The following is a 17,635-nucleotide window of genomic DNA, read 5'->3' on the forward strand; positions in this document are numbered from 1 at the left end:
AGTCAGTTAAGTCTGCGGGTGAAATCCTAAAGCACTACTATTCAAATAAAAGCTACTACCATTGTACCTTCTTTGCAACAAATCAGCGCCGGTCATCAGTGGTTTTGCTTGTTTTCTGTTCAGTGGGACTGTTATCTTATCAGAAATTTCTGGAGGTTTCAAGGAGCGATATATAGTTATTGTCAATTATTTTGTCCCAGACAAAAGAACGCCCTCCGGCAATTCAACCTGCGGAAAGACCTTCCTTTGTCGTAAGACAGCCAAACAGTTTGTAATTTTGCTCTTGTATTGGCTGCAGCGTTCTTTTTAATTATACTGTACATGTTCCCCCAGTGCGCCATTTTACCTCTCTGACGTAAATACTGCAAGAAAACGCCATGTTGGCTTGGAAGGAGAATTTTATGGACATTAAAACTGTCGGCTTCCCTGAGCTGGGTTTTTACATGCCGGCTGTTAGATTACGAGTCACGTGCACGCACAAGATAACAGCCGGCATGTAAAATGCCAGCTCCGCCTAAACATTCTTAGGGATAGCACCAAGCGAGCGTGCTCGAGAATTACATCCCACGAGGATACGTGCGCGACGCGCGGAGGGCACCTCTCTTTGTACTTTCTTCTGTGCTCCCTTGTTTTCTCGCCGGCTGTGAGAACAAACAAAGTTTGTTCTATCATAACAACTACTCTCCTCGCGGGCTTGACTTAAAACCAGAAAGATGGGACGGTCATCCCGTCAAGCCTTATTGGTTTGATAGTTTAATTTATGTTTGTGCTTGTTGGACACAATAAATCATTATTCATAATGTGCTCATCGCAGGAGAGATCTGTTTTAGCAATCTCATCATGGGTTCGTTACTCTGACTCAAGGTACATCAAGCATAAGACGCGGGTCGTTGCGCATGTCTTATTGGGAAAGCCGCATTCTCAACTTAACTTGCCTTTCCATGTCCAGGACTGAATTGATCATTTAGGCAGCTATTGCGTCAATTAAGTAATCTTATATAGATTCCCGGGATAGATAGTCGATGGTTGATTGACACTTTGAGGTTCCATGATCCAATCAGTAACTTTACTAAACTGTTTTACCAGGACTGACATGGAAGTCGAGTATTAAAAAATAATAATCGGCAAAAGGTATTCTGTGGACTGTATATGATGGAGAGTTATATAACGGAGATAGACAGACAGAGTGAAAAAAAAAACCGAAGGGCAAGGAGATTGCATCTTTGCGTAGCTGTTAATCGCTGATACGTGATGTTGCGCTGGCAACGCGTCCGCTCGTCTATATTGTTTATACAACAGGTCGGCTCACCGGAAGAAAACTGCTGCTGAGTTTAAGTGGATAAGGAAATGCTCACTTTGTCCATTCAACTGTACAAGACCGTGACGACGGTCAAGTTCAAACATCCTAAATTTTGTTTGGCAAAATACAGAAAAGAAACAGTGCAAAATGCGAAGGTAGATAGATGGATGAGGGGGATACTTTATTAGGTACAGAATTTATAAAGCTTACACTTATTCACAATGAAGCCGAGTGTACATCGAACGTAAGATAAAAATAAAAAAAATTGCTCAAATTATAACTAAGCATACTATTAATTAGATAGAGGCCAAAATGTTTAACAATTATTCCGCGAGTGGCGTGATGACATGGATAGATAGCCAACGAGGCGCGTTGGTTCAGGTGGTTGGCTATCTATCATCTCATATCCTACAAGCGTGAGTGGAATAATTACTTTATTAAAAACATTCACGAAACATTGCTAGATCTTGCTGATTTCGCTTTGCAATAACATCCAGAAGATAATCATATGGTCTTTATAACTCGGGATGAATAGGTTACTTAAATAATTATAGACGATTCCAACCAATAATTGGCGGTAAATGATGAAATAGAAAGGGAGCTTTTTGCCTGGGCTAAGACTCTGACTGTTATAAAGTTTGGAGGCTGAACTGAAGCAAAAGATCTATGGCCAGATTTTCAAGATATTTAAACCATGTGGAGATTAGATATTATATCGAGTATTGTGGTTATGGATTCAGAATTAAGGTAAAACAAATTAGTATAAGCAGCAAAGCCGAGCAGAATCCGGCCAGTAAGCACTCAGTAAGACACTTATGAAAGTGAAAGTCGGTTGCAATGATCAACCATAGAGACTCAACCTAATCCTCGAAATAAAAGTTCTTTGCGCTCTTTTTATCTTCCTTTCACTGTATGATGCGTGATTGTCTTTTCTGTAGCCTATAAGCGCCCACCCCACCCCCTCCCAACAAAAAAATTTTTGTACAAGTCCAGCTTAAAGTCTGCGGAGAGTCAGTTGTCAGTGGTCCAAAATTGGTTTTAGATACGGTAGGCAATGAACTTCAATATTGTTTATGGCTTGTTCATGTTAGCTTTTGCGCTTTGTTTTGTCTTGCTGGTGAGAAATAAACTTATTATCCCTTGTTTTGTTATTCCGCCTAAAAATGTCCTCGCTTGGTGAAAATGTTGGGGAAATAATAAGCGCCCACATCCGCCCCCACTCGAATAAGCGCCTACCTCGAATAAGCGCCCACCCTCATGGGCCCAAAATTAAATAAGCGCCCAGAGAGGGGGGAGGGTGGTGAACGCAGGTTCAATTTCCCCGATTCGATTTGGGTCGGGAGGTCCCGAGTGTTTCACGGTCGCCCAAATACAACTAATCAGGCACGCTTGTAATATAGCTAACTGTTCTGCCTTTATGTCAGTTGCGATGTTAGAATTCTTGGCCCCATTTTCCCTTAGTGCTATTCATGCTAATAACTTACTGACTGATGAAGACGCACAATACGCGTTTTGAAATACACATCCAGGATGTTTGTTTGAGAAAATATGGTATTTTGGTATTTTTGCACTTTAGCGAAGAGTGGATGCAATTCGTACAATTAGACTGTTAGACTTTCCAGCATCTCCTTCTCCATCTGTTATATTTGAACTCGGGATTATCCGGGACCACCGAAGATTGCCGAAAACCACCAGAAACATTTCCGAACATTACCCGAAGATCTCAAACTGATTTCTGACAAAACCTAATTCAAGATTTCTTGCACATTTATCACTACAGCAAGGGAAGTAAATGACCCAAGACTTAGCCAAATTTAATTCACTCTCCTCTTGTAAACAATTTTTAGGGTTTCGCCCTCCCCTTGTAAGTCAAACTTGAAGCGTTTCACCTTCAAACTCTCTTCTTGCAAGTCAAATTTTAAGGGCTTCATTCTCCCGCTTTTAGTCAAATTTTAAGCGCTTCGCCATTGGTTTTGAGCCATCTCGTTGCAATTCAAACAAGTCGTTCTTAATTCAAGAAATCACTAAAGAGCGGTTGTGCATGTCTTTATTTACAACGAATAAGCATCTAAATAAAATTATATACAAAATAGGAACTCATTTTATTTCACACATTTTCTACTTAGCTTCCCTGGTCAAATATTTCACGCTTTTTAATAATGTATTTTACTAAAATAACGACTACCACAAAAATGTTCTTACAGTAGCTAATTTCAATATCATTTTCAAAGACACTCGTCGTGTAATATAAGCAGCAACTGTTTACAGTTTTACCTGCGAAAATAAACAAAATGACACTCAGATAATGAGTTCACATAATTCCTCAGAAAATTTGGTTTTGAGCCTATAAAATAAGTTATATATTTCTTTCTATCGCACGTTCTCATTGGTTCAAAGCCTAATAAGTTATGTCCTTATATCGGGCGCTCCCATTGGTGCAAAGTCTTCTGCTAACAATTTTAAACAATCACTGTAAATTTTCCTTGGGCGATTAAGAAGAATCTGAATTTAAAAGAAACACTCGAAGAAGTTTGATAGGATTAGAAACACGAAAGAGAAGCTTTCAGTGAGTGTTTCCGCGAGAGGAATTTTTCAAAACGTCCACTCTTGTTTCTGCAACAATATAAAAACACGAAAAAAAAGTTTTTAAGTTTCCAATGTCTTCATTTAATAGGGAGTTTAAGAAGCTACTACGGCGTCGTCAACGAGAACGTCACAGAACAATAGGATTTAACGGAAATTTAAGGCCCTGCGCGTGCGTTAAAAATTGGTTCATTTTCTTCGCCGTTTTCGGCCAAACAAGGTTTTGTGGAGAACGTGAGCACATGACGGAAATTTTTTATTCTCTGTTCCCACCTGTTCTGTTACTGGATAGTTCGACCACATTGTACGAAGTTGAACGAATTGGAATAATCGAGAAGCTGTAGTAAAGTAATGCAAATCTATATTTTCAAGTAAAGTTTTCGTTGGTGTTGCCGTCGTGATTTCTTAAAGCCTCTATTGTTAAAAATCGAGGGTGATGCCCTTAAGTTTAGTGTTACGAAAGCTACTCTGACTGAGCGGCGTTAACTGCAGCAATTTTTTTCTCTCCTTGTTTTTGCGTTTGCGTTGTTGTTGGTGATTTTTGTAAAAATTGAACGTGGGTCTCATTATTAAAGAATGTCGCTATCATCTTCGATTTAAAATTCGCGTGCAGTTTTAACTTCTATTAATTTTACTTTTTTCAGGCCGCGTCATAATTAGTATTACATAACAGCTTAATAGGTCGTTTTTACAATGTAATATTTAAACATTTCTCTCAAGATATCTCTTTTACTGCTTCGGCTTTCGCACCAAAGCGATTAAAACGTATTTATGCTAGTGAGATTTACTAACTCTAAATATTACATAACTATGATGAAAATGATAATATCGTGACGAAATCCAATTTAACGCTCTTGGATTTGATTAAACAAAAGGATGTGATTTGACGTTTATCAAAAGAAAATATTGCATTCAAAGTTCAAATTAGTCCCCTCAAAATTTGCAACCTAGTAAAATTAAATGTGAGAACGATAATGGTCATCAGGATTGATAAATTTAGAGTGATGCCAAACAAAAGATTTTGTAAGGAAATGACGTCACAGTACACACTGCACACTGTCCAATCAGCTGTAATTTGTTGCTTATGACTTGATGATCCCAATCTGGCGACATGCTGGAATGACGTAAGGAACCACATACGGGTAAATAGAAACAGGATAGGTCATGTGACTTGGACTGACCAATGGCGCGGGAATGATTCGAATACCCATCGAAGAGCTGCTGACTGTTGTCTGGGGCAACGTGATGGTGCTGGTTCGCACGCAAGGCACCGCGGGAATGACCGCCATTTCTTTGGTCTCAATCTCCTTTGGTGGTACCTCGGCCTTCTTCGTATCTTCTTCTGTGGCAGTTGTCTTGGTTGGTGTCGGGTTGCTTGTTTTGGCGGGAACATCTTGTGATGTGGAGCCACTTGGTTGTTGACCTAAAGGTGGTTTGACGAACTTGTAAGCGAGCCTTTGGCCACTAACCTGGAATAAAACGAAATCAACATAGGACATTAATAACTTTCACAACAAATAGGATCCAGTTTACGCCATTTTTGGACTATCACAGGTTTGTAAGTCGCCTCCGCATTAATTTCAGTTCATTTAACTCACTCCAAGTTCACCATTATTATCATCCGATGATGATCACATAATCATGAATTCGTTCACATGAAATGGGCCTTCACGAATCTGGTCAGCAAACACTACCATGAATCCTGGGTATACTCAGAGAACAACATGGCCGACATTTTGGTGTTTTCGATATCTTATGGAGTTTTGCGGCAAACGAACTTACAAAATGGCGGCAGAAGAGGAATATCGTTTTGTGGCCTAGTAATTGCGTTCGACGTAGAAAGAACGCAATCCTAATTGCGTCAGTGCAGTCGAGAATGTATGTGACAGTCGATTGATCAACGAATGAATGGATCGTGGGACGCGTATGTGCCATCCCCCGCAGACTGCGTAGGGGCAGATGACTTCATCATCAATTTGGCAAAGAGCCTGGGATCGAGATAATCTAATATTTGATTATTACTAGTTTTGTGTAAAAACTATTCAACAATTTATACCTTTTTAATGATTCCTTTCTGGTAGTAATATCTTAAGGCTCGACTTAGTTTGTCATAATTCATTCCTGGCCTGTGCTTCAAGTTCCCCCATCTTCTCGCAACTTCCTCTTGGTTCTTCAGTTTGAACTCTCCTTTCTCGCGGTTGATCCAGCAAATCACGTGACCACTCTTCTCATCCAATAGGAGGTCGAGCAGAAACTCCCAAAGATGCACTGCGGTTTTGGAAGGTTTTCGCAGGTGTTCTGTTGAAAGGGGAAACGTGCTTCACTTAATAGGAAGGTTTTCGATAAAAAAATAGGATAGCTTAAAATAAACATCACTTGAGTGCTAAAGCAATAAAGGATACAGCTTCTAACAGGAAATTTTCGCTAAAACGTCATTTTGAGAATTTGAAAGCTCCCTGAAATGTTCCGGTGGCAATGAATCGTGAAATTTTGGAAGTGGTTGAGCGCTTTTGTTAATACTTAAAGAAATGATTTTTATACATTACTTTGAAGTAATATTTTATTAAATTTAAAAATCACACAAATTGGAAGGCAAGAAATTTCCTTTGATGAAGTAATTTGCGAGGGCGCGGAGTATACAGATGTTCCGATGTCTTTCCACTTTGTCAGAAACCGAAAAAAAATGCGTTTTTTTCCCAAAGATATTTAATCAGTGCTAACTATTTGTCATTTCCCATTTTCAATCATTTCAATAATAATAATAATAATAATAATAATAATAATAATAATAATAATAATAATAATAATAAAAATAATAATAATCTTTATTGAGTTGTCTTTTTATGATAGCTTGTTTGAATACCGTCTTGTACTTCTACGGTATATATTTATCTTAGTAAATATATTAAAAATAATGACGAATTTCTATTTTTACTGGTTTAAGGGTCATATCTTTGACAGTTGTGAATCATCCTTAAAAATACTTTTGCATATTAATTGCAGGAGAACAGGTCGCTTTATCACGTACACTTTTTTCGCTTACAATTTTACGCTAGTCTTAATTTGTGAAATTTTCGTGATGAAAAAACGCTACTGATATACTCGTAAAAACAATACATGGCAACATTTTGCTCGGGTCTGTCGATTCACTGCGTATTTTCAGCACACGAAAATTAATGGGAATGTTAAATTGTCTGAAGTATAATTACATGGGCTAAGACTTACCAAACTCCATGATATTTGCTTCCTCAAAAGTAGTTTTGTATATCCTGTTCTGTAACAAAAATAAATGAGGATCATAAAGGTAAATCCGCTTGTAAATTTTAAGTTTTCAAGCCAAGATAAGACAGCAGTAAGATTTGTTTCATTTGCTGATGTATATGTACTTGCGACTTAGAGAGGAACGAATTAATCCTTCATCAGCTACTGATGGCAAGGCAGTCTTCGGTTTCCAATGCAAAGAGTTAAATTACGGTTTCCAGTCAACTTTTCAAAAGTCTCTGAATCGACGGTTTATAATGCTGTGAATTGAAAGGTGGTTCTATCAATGTTTGAAGTGTCTGTGGATGAAATTGTTAAGTGTGACCATTCAAATGAAAGTTACTGAGCAGTAATTCCTGTGTTGCTGTTACGCCATGGAACGTGGTTCTGACTTTTGAGTTTGTGCATGAACATTTCAACAACTTACTTCTTTACGAATGTGAGCAGAATTTGATTTTCACTTAATGACGTCTTCTGTCGCATATGTACCTTGAGTTTACATCAGTAACTACGTTGCTATTTACATTGCACGCGTGGGTTGTTGTTTTGTGGCAAAATGTTCAATTGTTAAAATCGACCTAAAGCGGAAGGAACTTCATAGCCTGCGTTGACATCTGTTATGCAATAACAATAAAAGTCGATCGCTTCCTTCTCGATTCAAAGCAATCCGGTCGAAATGTTTGGTGAAAATAAAATCATATTGGAAAGGTTCGTTTGAGTATAAAAATGTCCCGAAGATACCAGCATGTCTTTGGAAAACTGAAACAGTCCTCGCGATCAGTGGGAAACTCAGTCGAGGGGAAAGAATTTCAAAATTTAAATACATTGAAAATACGGACAAGATGCTAGTCATCCTTTATTGCGGAACTTGAAATTTGTTGAGTCAATCTGTTATTTGAGTCCCTTTCACAAAGTTACCTGGAAGCTTTGCAATTATCTAGATCGCATTCAGTAAATCTTTCCCAGAAATGTGGACTTCAGATCTCGAAAATTGGACAGGTTAGATTTCTCGTGACCCCCGCACGCATGCAGTTCCTTGCTACCGTTAAGACTTCCGGCCTTCCCGAATGTTCATCAGCCCTTCCCAGAGTTTAGGAAGAGACCTAAATTTTCCAAAACACTGATATTTAACTTCGAGAACCGACATTTAAAGAGGTTTCTATTTTCGATTCTGAATAAAATGAATCATATGAAGACATTTTTAACATCTCCTTCAGCTGACAACTAGATGGTAACGTTTGAAGTTTCTATGTATTCCGGTTCGATCTTTCGATTTGAGCCACTCTGTTTAATTTTCATTGATTTCGTTTTAGCCTTTCCTTTCATAGTCACGTATTGAAGTGATGAAATGTGGGAGTCTGTTTAAACGTTAAACGGTGGTTGAAGTCAAATAAAAGCTATTGTAAAAGTACCACTTGTGTGATGATTGTGCTGGCTTGTGTTGCTCAAGTTAAGGTGGCTCTCGCTTTTTAGTTTTTGTGGATTAAATGCTTAAAATGAGCCAATTGAATTCAACTTTCAGAGCAGTACTTTCACGCCGTTCGTTTTGGAATGTTTCCAAATAGCTTTCTGTAGAAATTCGGCAAATGTGGGGAAAATGCTACAAGATTTCCGAGAAGTCGACTAGTTCCCGCTGCAAAATCGCAGACGAATAAACTTCGACCTAACCTCGTCTGTAACTGCATCATTTTGAACTTTTGGCTTCAAAGTTTTAAACTTAACTAAAATTTTAAAATACACGTCATGATTCACCAAGGTTTAAGTTTACAAATTTGCTCCTCTCGCGATCATTTATTATAATTTTCACTCACGAACATCCAAAATGTCACGATATTTGAATCATGCTAGCGTGCACAAGTTAACTGACATAAAAAACCATAAAATTATAAAATCGCAGAAATCCTACCTGTACAATGATAGTCTCTCGTAGTTTCAGACGCGTAGCTGAGTATCGAAACACAAATGACGCCGTTTAAGCTGAGCAGAGTTCGTTTTATTTACCCGATTAAAACTTCCTGTTTCATGTCAGCAAATGTATGCGCTAGCGTGGGCGGAAGTGCTATTGTTTCGACAGGAAGTCGTCATGTCACGCATTTAAATTACTTCCCCTTTCTGTGTTTGCATATAGAAGCCCAAATTAAATTGAAAATCAACTGAAGCGTGCTTAGAATAGTGAATTGATTTCAATATTGTCATAGTCGATTCTTAAGATTGTTTGATGCGAGGAATCGCTCGAATTTCTAGGGAATTAAACATTTTAGATAATTGCGCCATTTTTTTTTTTTTGGAAATCGAATCTGTGTTTAGTGAGTGACAAGGAACCTCTCCTATTGGCAGCTCATTAATTGGTTGTTCCGGCAAGCAGGCTAATATAGTTTTAATATTTTCAACGCGGGTACCTTAATAATTAATAACATAACACAGGAAAAAGGAAGCAATTGAAACAGAACAAAATATATTCCCTTTAGAGGGAATTTTCTTTGAAAATCTTGTTAGTCTGCTTTTTGTCAGACTATTTTCAAACTATCTGTGGTAACCAACTATGGCGTCAGACATTTTTGTAGCAACCTGATATATCAATTACATGTACACAATGAGAGCCAGTCCCTGGAGCTTAAATTCAAGTCTTTTATGCCCAATGCCAGTAATCCAAAAAACGGAATAATTATATTTCTTGCAAAATATAGCAGAGTTGGGAAGTACTGCTCAGTAGCTTTCATTTGAATGGTGACAATTGAAGATTTCCATCAAACATTCAGCCCTTTTGTAACCCTGAATAATTAACACAACCGCGGAATTCAAGCTTTTAGTTGTCCTGGAGAATTGTTTAGTTTCAAAACAAATAACTACTGCATTCTCAGTTGTCTTAAAATCACAAGCAAGCAGGTTATTTTTGTGGAGTAAAACCGCAAATGCGTCAACATAGCGTGACACACGGTTTTGAAAAATGTAAATTCTTACCTTCGTCACCTGTGGCAAAGCAATTTAACTGTGCGTCTGTGGGCAAAAATATCTATAGTATTTTACACCGCAGTCAAATCATTACATGTGAAATATATCTTGACATTCATGAGATGGCCTTCGATGAAAAATTGGAATGGAATGGAAAATTTGGAAGGGAACCTGGATCACCCTGTAGTCAGTTCTTCATCTTTCATTAAATTTCCTTGTGGAAAATATCCCATAAGATAGTTTAAATTTGTCGTATTGGACCCAACTCTCCCTTTGCTCTTTTCTATAATCTTGAGTATGAAGGAGCTCTCGTCGTTTAGGCCATTGAGCAGTACTAGTTCCTGTGGTGCTGAAGCCGTACTTTGCTGTACAACTGAGGTGGTTCTACTTTTGAGTCTGTGAATGAAATCCTATTCGAGTAGTTACAATTCGTTTAAGTAATATTATTTGAGAACAAAGCTCGGTAAATAATTAAATAAAAATACGGAATCAGCGTAATAATACTCCACGAGAGAGGATTTGTAGTGCGCCAAATCAAATGGACGTGAAATTTTAACCTCGGCATGTCTAAACGTAATAAAAATGTTGTTGATTCGGACCAATGCAATGTACTATCTCTCCCCTTCCCGTCAACAGAAAAGGCCAAAATGTATTTTGGTTCCTGCAATCCTGGGCTCTTTTAATTTACCCTTACAAGGCTTTCCTTCCGTTCACGCTGGCATTCGAGGTCAACATTTCTCTGTACAGTTCGCTGCCAGTTCTAGACATTCAGGCTGCAGAAACTAAAAGCAGCGCGAACTATCCAGTACCGCGTAGCTATCTGAACGATTGGATACAATGTAGTTTGTAACACGGTATAGTATATGTGATAATTTCTCGACATTTACGGGCACGGCAATGTACAACACGAGTTTATTCCTAGAGGCGGACGGATTCGTCAACTCCGTGTAGGGAAGCGAAAAGTGTTGCTTTCAGTTTCCGCCAACGTTTCTGTCAAGTCCGCGGGAAATTTTCATAGAAATCGCGAGCTGGTCTAATACTATTAAAAACTGTTTAAATTTGGCACAAGTATGTTAATAATTAATTCTTCTCTGAGAATGAAATTTCCTTTAATGACCACCTGTTTTGATATCTCAGAGTCTTTTTTTTTTCTTTCGCAAATGAAATGTTTCCCAAAACTGAAGTAAGTTTCCAACGTTGAAATAAGTTTCCAAAGTCGAGACAAGTTTCCAAAGTTGACAGACAGACGTTATTGGCGTCCCGTTATATTTGAAAAGAGTTCTTTCACTTTTTATTTATAATCTCGCAAGAACTTTCGATGGCTAAACCACAAACGTCCGGTCGCAGAACAGCTGAAACCATTCAATAAAAATAAACGTTAGAAATTGCCATGGTTATATGCAACGCGGCCGATTACGTAGGAAAATCTTGCTGTCGTAGCAGTCGTTTTCATGTCGCATGGGGAAGACTTTTTCCAAGGTCGAGAATTTTGAGTGTGGTATTTTTCAGGCTAACTCTTTCGACCCGTAACGAACTCTGGAACGATAAGAAGTCGTAACAGTTACAGCTCTCAGAATAACAGGAAGTTAAAGTCACGCAAGAAATATTTTTGATGAGTGACAGATTACTTCAGGAAATGCTTAAGTTTCAGTAGTTCCCGACTTGAATTGTCAGGGAAGGGACTGAAGCATGAAGAAGCTAATATCGAAATTCAGTAACTTAAGCTTATTTTGTATGGAAATTTTAATAATTGGCAAATTTGCACGGAACTCAAGTGTGTCTTAAAAAATATACGACGCACGCGGAGGCATGAGCTAAAATACAGTAACCTACATCAGATTTTCACGCTTTTTGTAACAGTTTTAATCATGAAAATTTGTTCAGGGAGAACAGTAGCTCTATGGAAGACATACAGTCAAACGATTCTCCATGAAATTCGCGAAGTTTTGGTGTTGCGAATACATATTTCTAAGAAACTTTTGAAGGCAAAGCTCGACTACAGACAACGCCAAAACAACGCTCAATCCACTCCTGTCAAAATATATCTTGTGGTGCTTTTTGTTGCTTTCCTGAGGAGGGAGGGGGACTGGGGAAAGGGAGAGAAAAGCCTTCCTTTCCTTTCTGCCCCTTCCCCCTCCCCTTACTTATGTTCCTTTTCAATTCTTGAAAAGAACCCCCCTTCATGTCCCAAATTTTTGTCCCTATTCTCAGTCCTTCTTGATTCTACCTAACTCACATACAGAAGTCTGGTACGAGCCACATCAGCTATCCAATATGGCGGCTTACTCCCATTGTCCGATCATTCAATACTCTTGAAAATTCGAATCAAAACAAACTCCAAATGGCTTCAAATATTCACAACCCTAGAAGATACAGAATCTTAGATTATTGTACTGTCCGGTGTTAATTGTTTTAGACATGTCGCGAGGACTGGATGAACGGTCTAAAAAGTTTATTGATGCCGTACAAGCTGACCTTCGAGCTTTGTCGAACGAAACGAGACGAAAATTCCAACCAGTTAAAGAGGTGAGGGGTGTGTTTGATGCTTTCAAAACAGTCTTTTGTTCGTTACTAAAATGCCGTGCTTTAAAACTAAATACTAGAATAATGGTAAAACCGTTGAATATTAACAAATTGTGTTAGTATATATATTGTCCAGATGATCGTATATATTTGATCATGTAACTCATTTTGATGATCGTCGCACTTTTTTGCGTTTTCTACTCATAAATTTTTATTGATTATTTCAGGCGGCAGAAGCGGGGATTTTACGCCTCAGAACTATCAGTGCTGCCAAAACAAGAAACTTAAAAATCAACAAGGGTAAATAATCGAACATTTTCCCCTATATGTAGGCTTTAAAATGCAAATTTTTGATATCAGCTGTCGTATGAAATAATTCACATAAAGTACATTTTAAACAGCGTTGCTTTAATGTCAGAAAATTGACACATGGACAGCACCACAGGAAGATGCTGCTCAGTAGCTTTAATTTGAATGGTCACACTTTAGGATTTCATCCACAGACTCAAAAGTTAGAAACACCTTGTACAGCATAATAAACAGCACCACAGGAAAATACTGTTCAGTACAGCTGTAACTTTCATTTGAATGGTCACACTTTAGGATTTCATCCACAGGCTCAAAAGTTAGAACCACCTTGTACAGCATTATGAACAGCACCACATACAGGAATGTACTGCCCAGTAGCTTTCATATGAATGGTCACACTTCAGGATTTCATCCACAGACTCAACAATTAGAAACACCTAGTACTATAAATCTACTTGCGTTCTATCATGAATGGTGTTCTCTTCTTGGCTATGTTACTCACTGTCTATTCTGTTGTAGATAGTGAGTAGATTTATCCACGCGTGGTGTGACCTATTTATATCATAAAATGAAAATGGAACCTGTCTTGTTAAGTTTTGAACGACTACATGTAGTAGATTTTTACTAAAACAATTAGATTATTCGCTCTCGATTTCTATCCCATGATAGTTGATTTGGGCTTTGCTCTCATCAGTTATCACGCGATAGAAATTTCAAGCTCATAATCTAATTGTTAAATAGAATAGCACCACGGGATAATTACAGCTCAGTAGCTTTCATTTGAATGGATTTCATTCACAGACTCAAAAGTTAGAAACATGTTGTACAGCATAATAAACAGCACCACAGGAAAATACTGCTCAGTAGCTTTCATTTGAATGGTCACACTTTAGGATTTCATCTACAGACTCAAAAGTAAGAACCACCTTGTACAGCATAATGAACACCACCACAGGAAAGTACTGCTCAATAGCTTTCATTTGAATGGCCACACTTTAGGATTTCATCCACTAACTCAAAGTTTGAACCACCTTGTACAGCATAATAAACAGCACCACAGGAAAGTACTGCTCAGTAGCTTTCATTTGAATAGTTGTAGGTTGCGGTAAGGAAGGACTGGGGCATACATTTTGTCTAACTTGTGTCTGACTCTGTTTATGAGAAAATTCTCTTAGTTCCTTGGATGTGTTGGGATAATTATTTTATGTACTTTTAATGGTTTGATATTATCTTGCACATCAGTGGTTGCAGAGGAAACTGAGATAGTCCAGCCTTTCTTACTTGGTTGTGATACAAAGAGTCTTCGCGTGGTGCAGATCTCGCTGACAGCTCTACAAAGGCTCATAACTAATGAAGCATTGTCTGAGGTTGGTACACTGTTCATTAGAGAGACTAAGCATCGCATTTACAGCAAATGGTAAACATGAGATTCGCGTTTATGTTTTCTTGAAATAAAGAGTACAGAAATGTCAAAGATGAGAATACAGTCGACTCTCGATAACTTGAACCCTCGCTAACTCGAACCTCGCGCTAACTCGAACCAATTTTCCTTTCCTTTCAGGTCATTTTCTATATAATTTTACCCTCGATAACTCGAACTCCCGATAACTCAAACCTTTTTCAATTTCCCTTGAAGGTTCGTGTTATCGGGAGTTGACTGTAGATTAAACTAATTCTGGCTTTAAATGATGCTAACACAAAACTACTTGATTTGACACTGAAAATCTGAAAACAGCAAACGGCAAATATAGGATAAACATGGTAATATGGTCATACAGGGTGTTTCTCATGTTTGCCGTTCCCTGTAAATGTCATTCTTATCCTCTCTATTGATTATTTACATTGAGAAAAATATAGTACTAAAGTGTGATGTCACAAATGTTTGAATTTTGTGAAATTGTGGGATTTATTAAGATGTTCTGGCGGAAAGAGCATGATGAAAAATCCCTACTTGCCAAAAATCAGCATCTTATTGCAATGATTATTTGGGGTGAGATGATGACAATATTATGCTCCAATGACTCCATACAAATCCTTCTAATTTTACCTCAGTTCTAAGTTGTTTAGGATCCAGAACTACAGATATTAGACTGAGATGAACTTGATGTTGTTGACATTTCTATAGTTTCTGAAGATAACTCTTGCTAGCACTGGTTGTTGGAATAGCAAAACAATACATATTTTACAATAACTGTGACTGTCAAAATTCCTGCGTGCTGATTGTTTCGTAGCTATTGTCTATAAAAGTACAGACAATAAAAATGATGTCAAGTGTAACGCAGCACTTTCTCAATGGAAAATAAAGCCAATTTCACTAGTAATCTTTCCATGTTATTTTAAAAAACAAATTGATGGCTGTTTTCTATGGGCTATACTCTTATAGACCATAAAATGACGCCACAAATTAAAATGTTCAAAACTTGGCAGTGAAACCACTTGCTCTACCGCTTGAGTTTTGAACATTTATGACATAATTTTATGGGCTATAAGAGACCATAGAAAACTGCCGTTGATTTGTTAAATACAATGCAATACATGTACATTTCAGTTAAATTTATTTAGTCTTTTAGATCATGATCCCAAATGGGTTTACAACATATCACTAAAAAATACAGCCATCAGTCATTCATGAGAGTGAGCCATGTTTTCCAATAAAATATTAATTTTATCTTTTTTACAGTCGTCATCTGGTAACCTTATTAGTGCACTATGGCAGTTGATGGAAGGAGGGTTAGAAGAGCTAAGAATCCTTCAAACCATTATTCTTCTCATCACAACCTCAAATATTGTTCATGGAGAAAGTCTTGGGAAGGTCAGTATTGAGTTGTATGATTTGGGTAAATAATTAATTCAGGTTTTTAAGGGAATGATTTCGAGAACGATATTGTTGCAGATGAACTTATGGTTTTTGTCAGAAGTCTTTCTTATTGAATGCAAACTTGACATGGTGTATTATTGAGTTAGCATACTATTTACATAAATTAGTATAGTTTTGCAACGTTTATGAAAAATGACATTTATTTTTAAAAATTGTCTTCAATGAAATGTAGCCAATAAAAGATTGTACAGTGTAGTGTCAATAATCTGTGTAAAAAATGGCAGAGTTGTCTACCCTTCTTATATAGAACGCTGATCCTAATAAGATGTACGAAATGTTTGGTTTATTAACAGAGTTGAATACGATGTAACTAGTAAATTGGCCACCGTAAAGAGATTCGAGTACTGATATTTCAAGTGTTAGCCCTTCATCACAGCATATCATTCTCTCTGATGTACACCTGTAGGGCTAACACTCGACTTTCAAAAAAGTCCTTCGTCCGGTTTATTACTTTGTCGCTCGACCTCTCGCGACTTCGTCTCTCGCGCGAGGTCTAAAAAAGCTCATTAAATAGCTTGCTCTGATCGCCAAACTCGCAAGGTTGAAAAAGCTTGCTCTGCTCGCCCAACTCGCGAGGTCGACTTGTAGCAAGTCTTGGCTAACAATTGAAACATCAGCACTCAAATCTCTTTACAGTGGCCAATTTACCTGATCAACTCTCGTGATAAAACCAAACATGTATTTGTTTCTACTCCCCACTAACACAGCACCACAGTTTTTTTAGAAATTAACCCTGTTATCCTAATAAGATGTTCAAATTTACTGTAGTTTGCAACCGCCCAGCTCACTGCAAGTCTCCTTGTACATGTAACTCAATCTACAGTAGGTAGTTAATAAAGTGTTTGATCACGACTGGTGTATGGGAAATCCTGAATTCAAATTTTTCTGTTAGGTCTCAGATATTTGTCTTTTTCCCATGCTTGACAATTTGTGTAGATGTTTCTTTGATGTTTTTAAAAACATTAATTTTGTTGTCTTTTATTTTATTTTCTTCCCCTGACAAGGCCATGGTGTTGTGTTTCAAATTATACTTTACCAAAGATGCAACAATCTGTACGACTGCCGCAGCAACCGTCAGACAGATGGTGTCTGTGATATTTGAGAGAGTTGTAACAGAGGATAGCCAAGGGCTGGGTAAGATGGCTGTTGATTTATGTACTCTTTTGCATTGATCAACTTTAAACTAAGCCCCTTACTACTAGGCATGTAGAAACAAGGATGTGTAGAAGTTGGTGTGTTGAGTTTCGATCAGATGGTCACTGAGAAGATTGGAGGGTTGGTTGTTCAAGCCTAGGTTGCTCCTTGCAATCATCCTAGTTCCTCATGACATGTTGAGTTCTGTAGTAGCCCATCCTTCAGTCTCGCGAGACAATGGTGTGTGCCCTGTTGGGTCAGTCTTTCTGTTGAGAGCAGCGCCGGATGTGGCTAAACAGTCCAATCCTAGCATGGCAGTCTCTGACACAATTGTTGCACGCAAAGTTGGATGGCTGGTTTGAGTCCACGGTTTGCTGTCTCTCTTTACTTTTTGTCCGTTTGTCCTCCAGCTGGAGGTTCCTCTTCTCCTCTCCACTCCTGACACCATCAGGTACAGCAAGACGCCAGCCATCTTTGTCATCTGCAAGCTTTTCCCAGCTGTCTGGGTTGATATCTGTCAGTTTCAGGTTCGGCTTGCAGACGTCCTTGTGGCGGAGCTTGCATTTCAGTTATTACATCAACAAGTTCCAGGTCATCTTTCAATATTATTTTGTAATCATGACAATTATACTCAGCATTGATTCTAACATAAGGACATAAGTCTCATATAAACCAACTCTGAATAATTTAAGAAT

At 38.0% G+C, this 17,635-nt stretch overlaps 2 protein-coding genes across 4 annotated transcripts; one reads left to right on the plus strand and one right to left on the minus strand.

Moving 5' to 3' along the window:
* Nucleotides 1–3,331: 3,331 nt before the first annotated feature.
* LOC146485911 (uncharacterized) lies at nucleotides 3,332–9,183 on the minus strand. Of its 3 annotated transcripts, none has more exons than XM_085102887.1 (4): nucleotides 9,051–9,183; nucleotides 7,109–7,157; nucleotides 5,940–6,181; nucleotides 3,332–5,352 (listed from the first exon to the last, which is right to left on the minus strand). In XM_085102887.1, exons 2-4 carry the CDS (start codon nucleotides 7,116–7,118, stop codon nucleotides 4,966–4,968), a joined length of 639 nt encoding a protein of 212 aa, XP_084959013.1. In that variant the 5' UTR covers nucleotides 7,119–7,157; nucleotides 9,051–9,183; the 3' UTR covers nucleotides 3,332–4,965. The 3 variants fall into 3 exon arrangements, with proteins under 3 accessions (XP_084959013.1, XP_084959014.1, XP_084959015.1); XM_085102888.1 differs by lacking the exon at nucleotides 9,051–9,183 and adding an exon at nucleotides 7,572–7,653 and having other exon boundaries at nucleotides 4,879–5,352; XM_085102889.1 differs by lacking the exon at nucleotides 9,051–9,183 and adding an exon at nucleotides 7,270–7,585 and having other exon boundaries at nucleotides 4,879–5,352.
* A 3,090-nt stretch (nucleotides 9,184–12,273) lies between these two features.
* On the plus strand, nucleotides 12,274–16,978 carry LOC146485912 (protein MON2 homolog). Its single transcript, XM_085102774.1, has 5 exons — nucleotides 12,274–12,622; nucleotides 12,847–12,919; nucleotides 14,171–14,295; nucleotides 15,609–15,740; nucleotides 16,811–16,978. The coding sequence occupies exons 1-5, from the start codon at nucleotides 12,515–12,517 to the stop codon at nucleotides 16,976–16,978; spliced, it is 606 nt and encodes a 201-aa protein (XP_084958900.1). The 5' UTR covers nucleotides 12,274–12,514.
* Nucleotides 16,979–17,635: the final 657 nt, after the last annotated feature.

The sequence above is a fragment of the Pavona decussata genome, unplaced genomic scaffold (assembly GCF_977016875.1).
Source record: "Pavona decussata unplaced genomic scaffold, jaPavDecu1.1 SCAFFOLD_24, whole genome shotgun sequence".
NCBI lineage: Eukaryota > Metazoa > Cnidaria > Anthozoa > Scleractinia > Agariciidae > Pavona > Pavona decussata.